Here is a 13,911-nt window from a genome sequence, read left to right as displayed (position 1 = left end):
TACAGTGGCCGAAGGGGCAGGCTCTGTGGCCTTGAGTCCAGGCAGGGTGGGAGGGACTATTCTTGGGGTGCAGTGACCTGGCCTGCAGAGGTGTGAGACCTGGACATTGAGCCCTGTCAGCATCATGCTGGCCCTGTGTGCCTCGGAGGGAAGGGCTGCCTGGAAGAAACCACCCTTGGTGCTTGCCCAGAGGTCTTGGGGCTTTTGAGGAGAGAATAAGAGGTGAGCTGACTTGTGGCAGGAAGCCATAAGTTGGACACCTAGAACTGGAGTGACCGAATGTAGCTGCGAGACATCCAAGGGGATCCTGTCCACAGGTCCAGAGGTTTGGGTGCCTCTGCCCTGGGGCTACCATTGCAGATTGCTGGGTGTTCCTCACTAGGCAGGGCAGCGGCGCCCTCTAGTGCTCCCACATGGCACTGAGGCCCCGTGCAGAGGCCAGAAGCAGTATGTGTTGTGCACAGTATCCAGAGAAAAAAATGTTGCTGTTGGAGAAGGCAGCAGCTGGGAGAGGAGGAACCAGCGTATGAGAGGCCAGGAAGATGGTCCTCCTGTTCCTCCTGACCTGTCCCTCATCTGACAGGTCCCATGACTGTTACACTAGCCCCCACCAGCATGTGGGTGGGGGGCCAGGGAGTGGGTGGTTGAGGTGTGGGCCACAGAACTCATCCTTGCTCACCAGCCCTGCTGTGAGCCATTCACCCTGAGCTGCAGCACAGGTCACTTTAGTGTGTGTTTAGGACCATCAAGACCATGTGTGTTAAAACCGCCAGTGCCAAAACAAATTGTCTTTGTGTCTGTCCCTTTCTGACCCTTTTAGGGTATGTATAAGCTTCCTGAGAGCAGGTCATCTCTAGCTTCCGTGTTCCCTACCCCTCACACTAACCATAGAACTTTGTGCACAGTAGGAGATCAAGTGTTAGATACAGACATTTTTAAAAATTGGGGGTAAGCATGGCCCAACACAGAGGCAAGTGTATCATGGTGGCCTTTAGCAGTCTCTGCTTCTGCCCCAGCCCCTCACCAGGTGGTGAACAGTGAGGTCCTGATGAGCCTGGAGTGTGTGCTGGCTGCCGAGAGAGCTCGGGGTCTCAGCGGCGTTCGCAGTGGTGTAAATGCATAACTGTGATGTGTGCCAGTGACTTAGAGTTAGTGTGGCCATAAATCCTGTTTATGCCTGTTTTCCTGGCATAGTTAATAGTGCCCCTTTACTATATTAAAAACATTCTGGTTTGGAAGATAAATTATATGGTCTCCCTACTTAGAGCATGCAAGGCCCCACTGTGTCACCTCACTGTGCCCAGATGAAGGGAGAGGATGTGTCCAGTCATGTTTCCTGGACATCGGGGCACATCTCAGACAGACACCAGGAGACGGAGCCTTAGGAGGGCTGGCTGAAGGCATTTTGGCTGGGGTGGGTATGCCTGAAAGGCTGGCTTTAGCCTTTTCAGGGAGTGCCTGTGGGAGAGTCTTTGCAGATCCACATGCCACCTCTGGGACCAGTGCATGGAAATAACAAGGACACATAGCTCATCTCAGTCTAAGGAAGAGCTGTTCACCTGTGAAACCTGGCCCCTAGCTACAGAGGTGTCCTGGTGGTGTAGTGAGTTACCCAGCAACGGCTGTGTTTAAGAAGAAGGGGGGCTGTCGGAGGGAACAGGTGCTTGCTGTATTAAGTGGCAGGTTCATCCAATTGCTGTAAGGTTCTTAAGCAATAGTAAGGCCCTGAAGTTTTATTCTGTCAGGTCAAAGGGGCAGAGACATTTGGACTTCTGATTTCTTCCCCCAACTTTTTGTCCTAAAAGAGAAGATAAGTCAGCATATGTTGTAGCCCCTGCTGCTTGGCGGGGGGACAGCAATGTGCTGGGCTAGGATGGTGGGTTCTGTCCTCTGAGCATACCCTGCAAAGATAACCACACATGGGAATGTGTCTCTGATCTGATCTGTGCCAGGTGGAATGGTAGGGAGGGGACTTTTTTTTTCTTTTGGCTGCGCCGCACGGCTTGTGGGACGGTAGTCCCCTGACCAGGGATTGAACCTGGGCCCTCAGCAGTGAAAGTGTGGAGCCCTAACCACTGGACTGCCAGGGAATTCCCAGGAGGGGACTTTTTAAAGTAAGAACTTTCAGAATGTGCGCCTGATGTTGAGCAAGGGTGAGGGAGGCGTGGGGGCAGGGGGACGTGTTACTGGGTAGGAGGGATGGACAAGAGGCCCTCAGAGGTTGTGCTCGCTCTGGGGAGGCTGCCAGGCCTGGCACCTGGGGCACACCTTCCTCCAGGGAAAGCCCTTTGCTGGTTCCATACCAACGGGTTTGTGTGCACCTCTGGGTAGCCAGTGTGGGGAGGGTTGCCAGCCGAGCCTGGGGCTCCCAGGCCTTCCCCTGCCTCTCCTGCCCTGCGGTTCTGACAGTCAGCCGGATTGCTGCAAGACTAAGAGTGAGTGGGGCCAGGCTGGGGCTGAGAGATGTAGAGCTAAGCTTGGTGCTGTTTAATGTTGATGGGGCTGCTTCCATCAGACCCCTCTGTCCACTTGTCATACAGGGTGCTGGGGAGAGACAGCTCAGAGTCCCCCAGCCCTGTTCCTGGGGACTGAGTCCTGCCGGCAGGGTTGGGCTGTGTCGGGAGTGGGTGCTCCAATGGTGAGGTGGGCTGAGGGCAGGGTCTTGACCCACAGGGTGGGGGTACATAGCCCTCCTTGGTCCCCAAGGTAGTCATATCTCGATGAAGGGAGAAGGCACCTTTGGAGGTGTTGGGCTCTGGGCCCAGGACCCTCCCTCTTTCGGTGTCTTTACCGTGCCTTGACCGCAGAGGCAGAGCTGTTCTGGGAAGCCCTGGTGGGGTGGGAGAGGACGGGACTTTCTATGCCCGCCCTGGCCGGGAGTTATTGTTGGGCAGAAACAGGATCAGGAGAGTCTCTGGAAGCTAGATTCTTAAGAGAAACCCAGGGGTGGGGACCTGGCTGTGTCTTGCCTGTGAGGCTGGGCTCATAGACTCCAGCCTGTCTGGGTAGTCCACCTGTGCTGCTGGTTGAACTGGACTCCTTCCCATTGCCTGCCCCCGGCGTCTGCGGATGAGCTGGCCCTGCCTCTGCCCAGCTCTGTGTGGGATCTGCTCCATCTGGCCCCTGGGTTCCCGGAAGGATCCTGGCTCCAGACTTCTGGGCCTCTTTCCATAGGTGCCCCTCCTACCCCAACCATCGTTCCTCGTGGGCTGATTGGTGAGGCCTGGCTTCTGGGACCTCAGGGCTCGCCCCGAGCATTTCCCCGTGGGAAGAAGCAGCTTGGATGGAGAAGATGGTTGTGTAGGAGTTCTTCAGGATGTTTCCACCTGGGCTGGCAGGGGTCAAGGGATGGGGGTCTTGGGGCTTAGAGGGGGGCTGAAGATGGGGGTCAAATAGCAGGCAAATCCAGGCCACTGACAGGCCACTGAAGTCTGGGCTCAGCTGCAAGGAGCCGCAAACCATTGTCAGACTGCTGAAAGCAGGGGTGTTGGGTCCCCCTTTTCCCCTGCACTGTCTTTCTGGACTTCTGTCTGTGTCCTGGGGTTGTCCCGGGGAAGCCAAGAGCTCTAATTTTAGAGTCTATTCCTTCCCATTCCCCTCAAGTCAGCTGCATGCTGTAGATAAGGTACAAGTGCAGGACATGCTTCCTCCAAGAAGACCCTGGAGGGGACACCTGAAGGCCAGCACGTATGTTGGGGAGTGTGAGTGTATTATCAAGGAGTGGATTTCCCAGGGGGGCCAGGGATCTGTGTGGGGGACCCTGGGAGGCCCCTGGTGACATCCAGAGTTGCTGCTGCCGCCTCTGCTGCCACATCCCAGCCTCTGTCTCCCCAGCAGCGTTGCTTCCAAGCCTGGCCTGTGGGTGCCCTTGGTGAGGGAGGCTGCCTGCCACGTGCCAGGCCAGGTGGATGCCTGACAGCAGACATCCTCAGCAGTGTCCTGTCCTCCTTGGCCGGTTATGGTACCCTTCCCAGAAGCGAAAAGGCCACGTCCTCTCCAGCTGACACCTTGTCATGCCTGTTAACAGCCCCATCATTACCTCCCATTTGTGCAAGGGTCCAGGAGAACCCAGGCTGTTTCAGGAGTCAGAATGTCAGGCACCGGCTGGGTTCTATTAGTGCTGGCTTCATCCAGCCAAATACCTGGGCCTTGCTTTTCTCTGGTCTCTTTATCCTGTCCAAGCCAGCTGGTATTTTCTTTCCTCTGTCTCAGTCCATAAAGGGATGTCAGGTGCTTTCTGGTTGGTTCTTCAGGTGTCAGTCTGGCCTCGAACAGTCGTCAGCATGGGGTAGTAGTTGGGATCCCTCCTGTAAAGTGGGATTCCTGCTCCTCGGGGTTGGTGTGAGGACCAGATGAGCTCTGTCTAGAATCTTCGTCCTTGGGTGACGCCTCATCATGTACACGTCGGGGTCTTCCCTCCGTCCCCTGGCCCACGTGCCCGAGCCCAGCCCGGGGAGCACTGTGGCACCTCTTCCCCAGGCAGGTGGGGGGCAGGGGTGTGGTGTTCAGCAGGGGAGTTTCCAGTCTTGGCATTAACCAGGAGGCTCACGGTTTTGTCTCCCTCCACAGCCTGGACGTGTCTCCTCAGGTAGAATCTGACCCAGCTGCCCTTCCTCACCACCTCCCCTGCTCCCCCTGTGCTCCGGCCCCCACACTCTTGCTTCCACCGCTGCCCCTATGCTAAGCACTGACCTTTTTGCAGCCACCTCCCCCGCTGCTGCCGCTGCCACCGGGCCGTCCCTGAAGCCACCCATGGGGATTCTTGGGTCTTACCAACCCGTTCCTCTCCTCCCTGCAGAGCAACCCTTTCTTCGAGGAACTCATAGCGGACATAGCACTAAACTCTCCTTCACCTGCTCCCTCTCTCCCCAGTGCCTCGAGGGCCAGCCCCACTCCCCTGGCCTCCCCTGGGAAAGCCCCGCCTGAGTGGGACGACACCTTCAACATCTTTGCTGCCAGCAGGCTGCGTCCAGAGGCCAGGAGAGAGATCCTGGCCCCAGCAGGAGTCGGGCTGGAGGCGACTGGGCAGCAACACCCAGGCCCTGAGGCCGTGACAATGAAAGCAGCTGAGCCCCAGGGAGACCCTGGGGGAGGAGAAAGAGGTGGGAGCAGCGTGTGGCTGGAGCCCAGAGTTCCTCTGGACTTGGGACTGGACCATCAGAGCACGAGTGTGGTTGACCTGGGGCCCTTTGGGGCAGAACGGGCCTGCCTGTCCTCCGCGTCAGCCCAGCTGCACCTGGGAGCCTCAGACTCTGAAGCAGACAGGGAGTTGCCAGCCCCAGGAGGAGAAGCAGGGCAGAGTCTGGCAGACAGTGCGACGTCTCGGTTTAGCTCCCCAGAAGTGATCAGTGTGTGGGAGAGGCTGCCTGGCCCAGACAGTGCCCCTGAGGGCCAGGACAAGGAGGCCTCCCGAGGTGGTAGCCAGCTTTTCCACGAGCTCGACACAGTCGACGATTCCTGGCCGTGGGATGTGGTCACCGTTTCTCCTGCAGCTGAGGCTTCCTCACCAGTCCTGCGGGGAGAGTCCGATGAGCCGCGCACTCCCCAGATGCAGCCAGAGTCACCAGAACCTGTGAGCCCCAAGAGGAGTGAGGGGCTTCCCCCACTGGAGCCGGCGTCAGAGCCCAAACCTGAGTGGGTGTTGGACGAGGGGCTGCAGCCCAACACAGCACCTCCCAAGCCACCGCGTCTCCTCACACCCTCAGATTCCCAGGAGAAGGAGGCAGCGGTGGAGGAAGAGAAGGAGAAAGCGGCAGGGGGGCTGAGTAGCTGGGGGTCAGAGATGGGAGGAGAAGATGTCTTCCCAAGTGCGTTGATTGCTGGTCCCCAGGAGGCCGAGGAGGAGGAGGAGGGCGAGAAGCCCGAGTCAGAGTCTGACAGCCGCTCTGGAGCCACGCTGGGTGGGCCAGGCCTGGAAGATCTAGCAGAGGATGCCAGCCGTCCTGTGTCTGGGCCCTGCCTATCTCGGCCCACCAGCTGCCCTCGGGGTCCTGCCCCTACACCTTCAAAGACCTTGGCTCTTCAGAATCAGCAGATCTGGGGGGCTCCAGAGAGAGGAGAAGGCCCTGAGGCTCCTGAGGCCCAGAGCCAGGAACCAGTAGGAGAGGCATGTGGGTTCCTGTCAGGCAGCTCCCAACAGGCTGACCTGTGGGTCTCGGAAGAGGATGCCTTGAACCCCTTTTTGCCTCAGGGGAGCCAGGATCCCCCCAGCCTCCCATCCACATCCCTTCCAGGGTCCAGGGACCCTTCCGTCCACTGTGGTTCCGAAGAGCTGCCCACCCCCACAGAACCTGCCTTTCCACAGCCCCCTCTCCCACCCTGGGCTAGCCGCCACCACGGGGGGCCCAGCCCTCCATGCTCGCCCCTGCCTGGAGCCTGGCCCCTGACCTCTTCCTCCCCGCCCCCCAGGGAGCCAGCCTCCCCCACTGAAAGCTCCCCCCCTCCACTTGGGGAGGACCACGCTGCAGTCACCCCAGGCTCCCCGCTTGCGCTTCTGCCCTTGGAGACACGACCAGCTGAGGAGCCACAGCCCAGTGCCAGGTGAGCAGGCACCCAGCAACCAGTCTCCAGGAGGAAGGGGGGCGCAGAGCAGCCCAAGGGCTGAGGTGTTCACATTCCAGCTTCGGCTCCTCCAGGGGTCGGTGAGGGGTTCCTTCACCCCAAGGCAGGACGGCGGAAGCTTTGGAGCCACGAGCCTTCCGTGGTACTGGCTCTGAAGCCGCTTCCTCTTGGGACCTTGGACCAGCAGATGTCCCCATAAGCCGGGGGTTTGGGGGATGATGATGATGAGGTGTAGGGGGTGAGGCATGAGGTGGGGAGAAGTGATGTGGGCCAGCAGGGAAAGGGGGATGCGAGCTCGGGTTCTCAGCACAGGAGGGGCTGGGGCAGTGCAGCTTGTCAAATGGCGGCCCTTGGGGGAGCAGACTGTGGAAGGCAGAGAGCCAAAGGGGAGGGACTGGTCCTGAGGTCAGAGAGGAGAGCCAAGATACCTTTAGAGGACAAAAGAAAAGCTAAGATGCTCCCCACATACGTGATACTCAGAAAAAATGTTTTTTTCCTGACCCCAGCAGGTGCCTCATGGGTTTGCATTTGTGCCTTTCAGGGGGTGGTCCCGACGTGCTTAGGACTGTGCTGAGTGGAGAGTGGATGCCTGTGTGACTGTGGTCACTGTGGCATTGGTCTCTTTTGGAAGAATTATGAGGCCATGACCTCACCAGGTGGCTGGTGAGGGGTGACCAGAGCTGAGGCCTGGAGAGACAGGTCACCGTGGGGAATGGCGTATGACTTAGCCGGGGCAGCAAAGTCCAGAGGGAGTCTAGCACTTTAGGAGACCTGAGTGAAGAAGTGGGGCGTGGGGAGGAGCAGAGGGGCACAGGCTCCAGCACTGGCCTCTGGGAGGCCCCCACCCCACCAACTCATACCTTTGGTCATCCAGATTCACTGAGTGTCGACTGTGTGACAGCCACTGAACAGAGAGGAAAGAAAGACACTGTTCCCACTGTATTCCCAAGGAGTTCCCAATCCAGAGGGGAAGACAGAAGTGAACCGGGGAAGGGAATCCCCAGGGGGCCAGTGCTGATAGGTGAAAAGTGGGTGGGAAGGAGTCTGGGCTGCTCCAGACTGCTGTTCCAGTGGGAGGTGGTGATGCTGATCCCAGAGGTGAGAGAGAGGAGGTGGTTAGGGCTTCCTTGCTCTGATGACAGCATCCTCAGCTGGCCCTGCCACATTCCAGCACCACTTCTAATTATACTCACCACTTTCTGGAAGTTTTATTCTCCTCAGAGTTGGTATCACATCCGTACTTGGCATGTTTCTTCCATCGTGACGTTGATGGGCCAAGTAGAGCTGTCCCCATTTACCAGATGAGGAAATGGAGTCCATGAGAGCTGCAGGGTCCAGGGTCCCTCAGATGTAGGGGGGACAGTCAGACTGAGAGCCCAAGACTCCTGGCCCCCCCATTCAGGGGATTTTTAGGCTGCACTGGTATTCCTGCCCTCCCTCAGCACAGCCCAAAGGTGGCATGAGAGCTGCCTTTACATCCTCATCCTTAATGTAAACTCCTAGATGGGCAGGAGGGGCTGGGATGTGTTCTTTTCCCTACCGTCTGACCCCACCTGGGCTCTCTGCCTCTCCTCCCGGGTTGTGAGACTGAATCCACAGCCCTGTCCTGAGTATCAGAGCCGGCTTCTCTGGGTCTGGGTGGGCCTCCCTTCAGTGGTGTTCGGGGGCCTTGGGATAAGCCGTTTTGCTTCCTCCTCCTGAATGGTCCACATCCTCTGTGAAGTAAGTATAAATTTAGGAGGTCCCCTAGAGGCAGGTTAAGTTGATTTGGAGGCTGATGCTTGCAGTTTGGGTACCCGTGACAGGTACAGGGTGCTGGGGGATCCCAGAGGAGAGTCATCTTAGTCAGCGTGGGGGAATCAGGAAGGTTTCCTGGAGGAAATGGACTTGCACAGCTTTGAAATATGAGTAGGCATTAGCAGGCCAGCAGGCAGAGGGGCAGTGTTCCAGACAGAGCAACAGCTTTTACAAGAACCTAAAGATGAGAGAGAGCACGTTTTCCTCTGGCTGGAGTGAATGAGGGAGTAGGGGGCCAGGAAGAAAGGGCAGGGGCCAGGTTGTGTTAGAGATTGTGTTTTCTTACCTTGATAGGGAGCCACTGGGGAGGCGAGACCCTTATCCCACAGCAGAATGGAGGAGTGGTTGGAGGTGGGCAAGATTGCCCCGGAGGAGCTGATTTAGCAGTTGGATGTGGCTGGAAAAAGGTTTACCCAACGCTGGCTTGGAGAGGAGGAGATAGTGTGAGAGAAGGTGAGAAGGTAGCAGGGCTTGATGTTTGTCAAGGCTGAAGTGGTTGTGGGGGGCGTTCCGAGGGGTTTCCAGGTTTCTGTCTAGAGCCGTAAGAGGCTAATGGTGCCTGGCACTCACCGCGAGGGAGCATAAGAAAGGGCAGGCAGGCTGGAGGGGAGTGTGGATTCCGCTGGAGCCAGCCTGCAACTGTCTGCCTAGGTCTAGAGCTCAGGGGTGAGGTCTGGGCTGGAGATGGAGACTAGAGGTGGAGGGGAGAGAACCCAGGGGCAGACCCTCAGTTGAGCCTGGGAAAGATGTCAGGTGTCAGGAAACCAGACGGAGGTCTTGGGGAAAACCAGGGAGAAGGAGAGCAGTCCAAAGGAAAGAGTGAGTGAGCAGTCCAAGGGTCAGTTTTGCAGAGAGGTCAGTGAGGTGAGAACTGAGGGGTTGGTGGCCTCAGAAGGAACACTTGTGACGGGCTGGTGGGGGCCACTGTCCTAAAGGGTTGAGGAGTCAACGAAAGGTGGGAACTTGTAGAGACAGAATGCGGTCCACATGCTCTGGAGAGGCTGGGTGAGAAGGAAGAAGAGGTGGGGATGATTGAGGGTGAGGGCTAGGCGAAGACAAGGTCAACGGAGGCTTTCTCAGGCCTATGTAAATGCTGATGGCAGGCAACTGGCAGAGTGGGCGAGTGACCAAGCACCCCAGTTTGCCCAGGTCTTCCTTGGCTTTAGCACTGAAAGTCCCACATCCTAGGAATCCCCGGTCCTGGGAAAATTAGGAAACTGGGAGGATTGATCATCCCCCTAGAGAAACGTTACAATAGAGGAGGAGGGAGGGGGGCTGGCTCTGGCAAAGACTGGGGTTAGGTACAGAGAGGTCTGCAGGACGGCCTCTGCTGTCCCTGTGAAGGGGGTGCGGGGGGTGACCCAAGGGAGTGAAGCGGGGAGGGGCAGGCGGTGGAGTGAGGAGAGCAGTGAGGGCAGGGGTGTGGAGGGGCAGCCGCCGCCAGGCGGTGAGACCTGCTGGCCCCACAAAGAGGGTGGCCCCCCTTTTCCTTGTGCCACCCATCCCTCCCCATAACGCATCTCCTGTCTGCCTTCGCAGTCCCCACCCTGTGAAGCCCCTCAGTGCTGCCCCAGTGGAGGGCAGCCCTGACAGGAAGCAGCCCCGCTCCAGCCTGAGCACAGCCCTGAGCAGCGGGCTGGAGAAGCTCAAGACAGTCACATCTGGCAGCATTCAGCCTGTGGCTCCGGCTCCCCAGGTTGGCCAGATTGTGGACACCAAGAGGCTGAAGGTGAGGCCCAGCAGGGTGCCTGGGGCGTCAGAGCAGACGTGTGGTGCTGTGAAGAGACGTCAGGTGTCTCGAGGTCAGGGGCCGGGTGCTGGGCAGGGTGGAGCAAGGAGCAGGCCTGGCCCCCCTACACCAGAGCCTTGAAGGCACTGGGACAGAGGCAGCTCCTAGGGCCTGTGTGGGGAAACTGGGGTGTTGGTGGGCGGGTGGGCAGGTGGGCCTGAGGCTGTCCTGCTCACTGTTAACTCCCTCTGGCCTCAGGACTCCGGTGTGCTGGACCAGTCGGCCAAATACTACCACCTGACCCACGACGAGCTCATCGGTCTGCTCCTGCAGCGGGAGCGGGAGCTGAGCCAGCGGGACGAGCACGTGCAGGAGCTAGAGAGCTACATCGACCGGCTGCTGGTGCGGATCATGGAGACCTCGCCCACACTGCTGCAGATCCCCCCTGCTCCCCCCAAGTAGCCCTCTTCACCCCCATCCCCAGAGGCTTGGCGCAGACCCACTACCCAGCAGGGCTTGCGCCCTCCCTCCCTCCCTCCCGCTGAACTCTCACCTGGGTCTGGGTGCAGCCTGTCCTCTGTTGTCACCCTTTGTTCCCCCTCTCTCCTGCCTCAACTGGGGCTGCTGGCAAGGGAGCCCTTTGGATGCCCATTGGCACCATAAAGTTCTGTGTACAACTTGTGTCTTTGAGAGCCCTGAGTCTTTCCCATCTGCCTATTTTCATACCCCTTAGCTTTGGGGGCTCCAGGGAATTGGAGCAAAGAATTTCCTCCTCAAGAGGGAGCAGGGGTGAGCTGCAATTCGATGTGGTGGTATCTGGGACATACTTTATTACCCGCATTTCTTCCACGGCTAAACCCTTGTCCTCTCCACCTCCCTCCAGCCTCTGGAGGTCTCCTGGTAGTACTGGGGCTGTGGCAGGGACCAAGCGCCCAGTTCTCTGTGAGTTATGGGCAACCAGGGCACCTACTCTTCAGCCTCACGTCCAACTCTCCTGGGAACAGGGAGCCTGTACGGTCTAGTCTTGTCTCTGCCGTGTCTCAAGTCTGATTGCTTTCAGCTGTTTGCCGAGCGAGTGCAGCGTGGACGGCGGGAGATGATGGGGGCCGCTCCCTGCCCTCGTCTGCTGACTTTTGCATTGAGTGTCATGTGTGAATGCGTGGAGAGCTGGGACAGGAGTGGGGAGAGCACCTTCTCACCCACCTCCAGGCTTTGGGTTGCTTATGTTTGGGGATCAAGCCAACAGCTCTGTTCTCATTGCCTGTCCAGATGCCAAAACTCTGCTGCTGCAGGGTTTGAACTTTTGGAAACCAATTAAAATGTGCCTTTTGTGGGTAGGGTCAAAAGCCTCTGGATGTAGACCTGTCCCCCTAGTTGGCGTCCCCCTCCCCTCCTGTTGAGCACATGGGGTTGGATCTTTTGGGGCCCTGGGAATGGGAAGGGAGGGTAGGGGCAGCCCTGCTGCATGCTCTGCCTCACCCCTAGAGTTAATTTCAGCTAAGGTTCCGGCCAGGCTGCTGCTGCTCCCCCAGCATCCCTGCCGTCTTCTCCTCCCTCAACCCAAATTGAGGAGGGTCCTAGGATAAAAACTACATTCTGGGAGTGGGAGGTCCCCCTCTGCCTATACTTAGGAAAAAGCCTTTCTTGCCCTCCCATTCACCCACTAGCTGCTGACCAGCCTGTCCCTTCCGCTCCATGTCCTTGCCTGGCTTGGCTGCAGTGCACTTTGAAACAAAGTGTCTGTCCTTTGGCCCGGCCCCTGGTTTGCTTGCAGAAAACATGACAGACTTGCCCATGGCATCTGCAGGGAATCTTTGGTGGCTGGGGGTACTCTGCCTTAGCATTGTGGGGTGAGGAGGTGCTGAAGGGGGATGCTTTTGGCCCACCGAGAAGGTGAGAGCTCCTCTGTGACTACCTCTTCTTCATGAGACGGCCTGTGGGGTCACTCGGACAGCCGTGGAAAGGGATGTGCTCTCTGGGTCATGTCTTCCTTCTGCCAGGATGAAGCCGAGGAGTCCCACACATGGGGGAAAGCCCCTGTCATGTTATCTACCTTAAGAATCACTCGTCAAAGCTGAGGAGTGTTCACAGGTGCTCAAGACTTTGGTCATGTTTTGGGAGGGTCATTGGCGGTTGTATGGGTGTCTCTTCAGGAGGAAGGGGATCACTCCTCCACTAGGTGTTCCTCTGGGCTCTATTCAGTCTCAGTCCTGATCCTGGTCTTCCACTCACCCTTGATTATGGGCCTCCAAAATGCCCAGGGCAGGGATGTCTTCAGAAGAGTTTTGAGCTGAAGCCCAGGGTTCTTGTGGCTGTTTTTGCTCCTAGCCATAACTTGGAGGAGAGCTGCAGGTGGGGTGGGCAGGGAGCAGGCACAGTTCTGCTTTGCTGTTTTGTCTTCCTAGTTGTAACGCCTGTTTATAAAGAGCTTGTTCTTCATGTTTTGAGCACTTTATGAAGAATAAAAAATTAACATACTGCAGGTGGCTCTGTTGTGTTACTGTTTTGATAAGTGTATGAAGGAGGCTTCCCCGGGGAGAAAGCAGCCTAAATCAAGATGATGCGGTTCTCGGATGATAACCGCCCCTGCCCTAACCTCAGGGGCAGCAGCACAGTGTTGCTGAGAGAGCCGGGCTCTGTCTTTTCTCATTCCCGGGAAACACCTACATTTACTGAGAGATGTGGGGAATACAGAGGGATTTTAAAAGACTTGATTCCTACTCTCAAGCCACTTAGTCTAGTAGGGAAAGATGAGATACAAATCCAAGATACAAATGGTTTCTTCACGGCCAGCTAGACTTTCTCCAGCTAGGAAAAGTCCATTTCTTGTGGTTCGACATGGATGAGGAACTGACTGCTACAGATCATGCAGTGTCCAGAAGGCATGAGCCAACCCAGCACTTCACCATAAGCCTAAGGAGACTCAAAGTGCGGGGCTGGGGGGAGGGGTGGGAGGGTGGTTAGGTTCCTAAGGTCAAAAACCAAACATTTCTACTGTCCTCGGGCAAAACAGGCAGCTGTCCCTCAGTCATTCCCATAGCCCTTCCCCCCAGTCTGGCTCACTGACCAGATATTTCAGCTAGGAATCTGCTACTCTAATCTGCATGGGTGTTTATTATCCCTGCTAGTGCCTTGCTCTACAATCTGCAGTACTCCCCGCTTACCTAAAGTCCTTGTAGCTGGTGCTTGTTAAGCACGTCTGAAACCCCCCCCTCCCCCCATCCCAGTTCTCTTCCAGCCCAGGAACTGGGCCCAGGAGAGATCTTCGGTTGCCCAGAGGAAGTGAAGGCTGCCAAGGCTCTTAAGTCCTTTCTGTTTAACTCATACAGCAACAAATACTTGAGTCTCTGCTGTGAGCCCTCTCGGCTAGCACTAAGGACTTAGCAATGAATCCAAAAGTCACAACTCCTGCCCTGTGGACCTCACAGTAGGAAAGGCAGATAGTCAAAACCACAAATAATTATAAATGCAAGGGCTGCGAAAGGAAAATGCTGGCTGCTATAGGAATATGTAGTGGATTTTGCGGAAGCAGGGCGAGGATTGGCAAATGCAATATTTAGGCTGAGACCAGAAAGAGTCAGCATCAGGCTAAGATTAAAAAGTTAAGGTCTTGGGGCTTCCCTGGTGGCGCAGTGGTTGAGAGTCCGCCTGCCGATGCAGGGAACACGGGCTCTTGCCCCGGTCCGGGAGGATCCCACATGCCGCGGAGCGGCTGGGCCCGTGAGCCATGGCCGCTGGGCCTGCGCGTCCGGAGCCTGTGCTCCGCAACGGGAGAGGCCGCGACAGTGAGAGGCCCGCGTACTGAAAAAAAAAAAAAAAAAAAA

General features: G+C 57.2%; 1 protein-coding gene across 3 annotated transcripts in view; it reads left to right on the top strand.

The window, feature by feature from the left end:
• The window catches only part of RAB11FIP5 (RAB11 family interacting protein 5), a 34,824-nt gene extending 24,060 nt beyond the window's left edge, over window positions 1–10,764 (top strand). Inside the window, exons 4-6 of one of the 3 annotated variants that reach the window (XR_003682252.2) lie at window positions 4,873–6,540; window positions 8,653–8,811; window positions 9,898–9,978. Coding sequence is in view for 2 of the 3 variants with exons in the window: in XM_028496666.2 (XP_028352467.1) it covers window positions 4,873–6,540; window positions 9,898–10,087; window positions 10,346–10,549 (2,062 nt within the window). In the remaining variant the exon portion in view is untranslated. Of the gene's footprint in view, window positions 1–4,872; window positions 6,541–8,652; window positions 8,812–9,897; window positions 10,088–10,345 lie in introns of those variants that run through there. The other 2 variants (XM_028496666.2, XM_007109667.4) reach the window with 2 other exon arrangements.
• The last annotated feature ends 3,147 nt before the right edge of the window (window positions 10,765–13,911 follow it).

This window comes from Physeter macrocephalus, chromosome 12, assembly GCF_002837175.3.
Source record: "Physeter macrocephalus isolate SW-GA chromosome 12, ASM283717v5, whole genome shotgun sequence".
Classification (NCBI taxonomy): Eukaryota; Metazoa; Chordata; class Mammalia; order Artiodactyla; family Physeteridae; genus Physeter; species Physeter macrocephalus.
The sequence above is the reverse complement of the archived record's forward strand: the minus strand, read 5'-3'. Positions and strand labels throughout refer to the sequence as shown.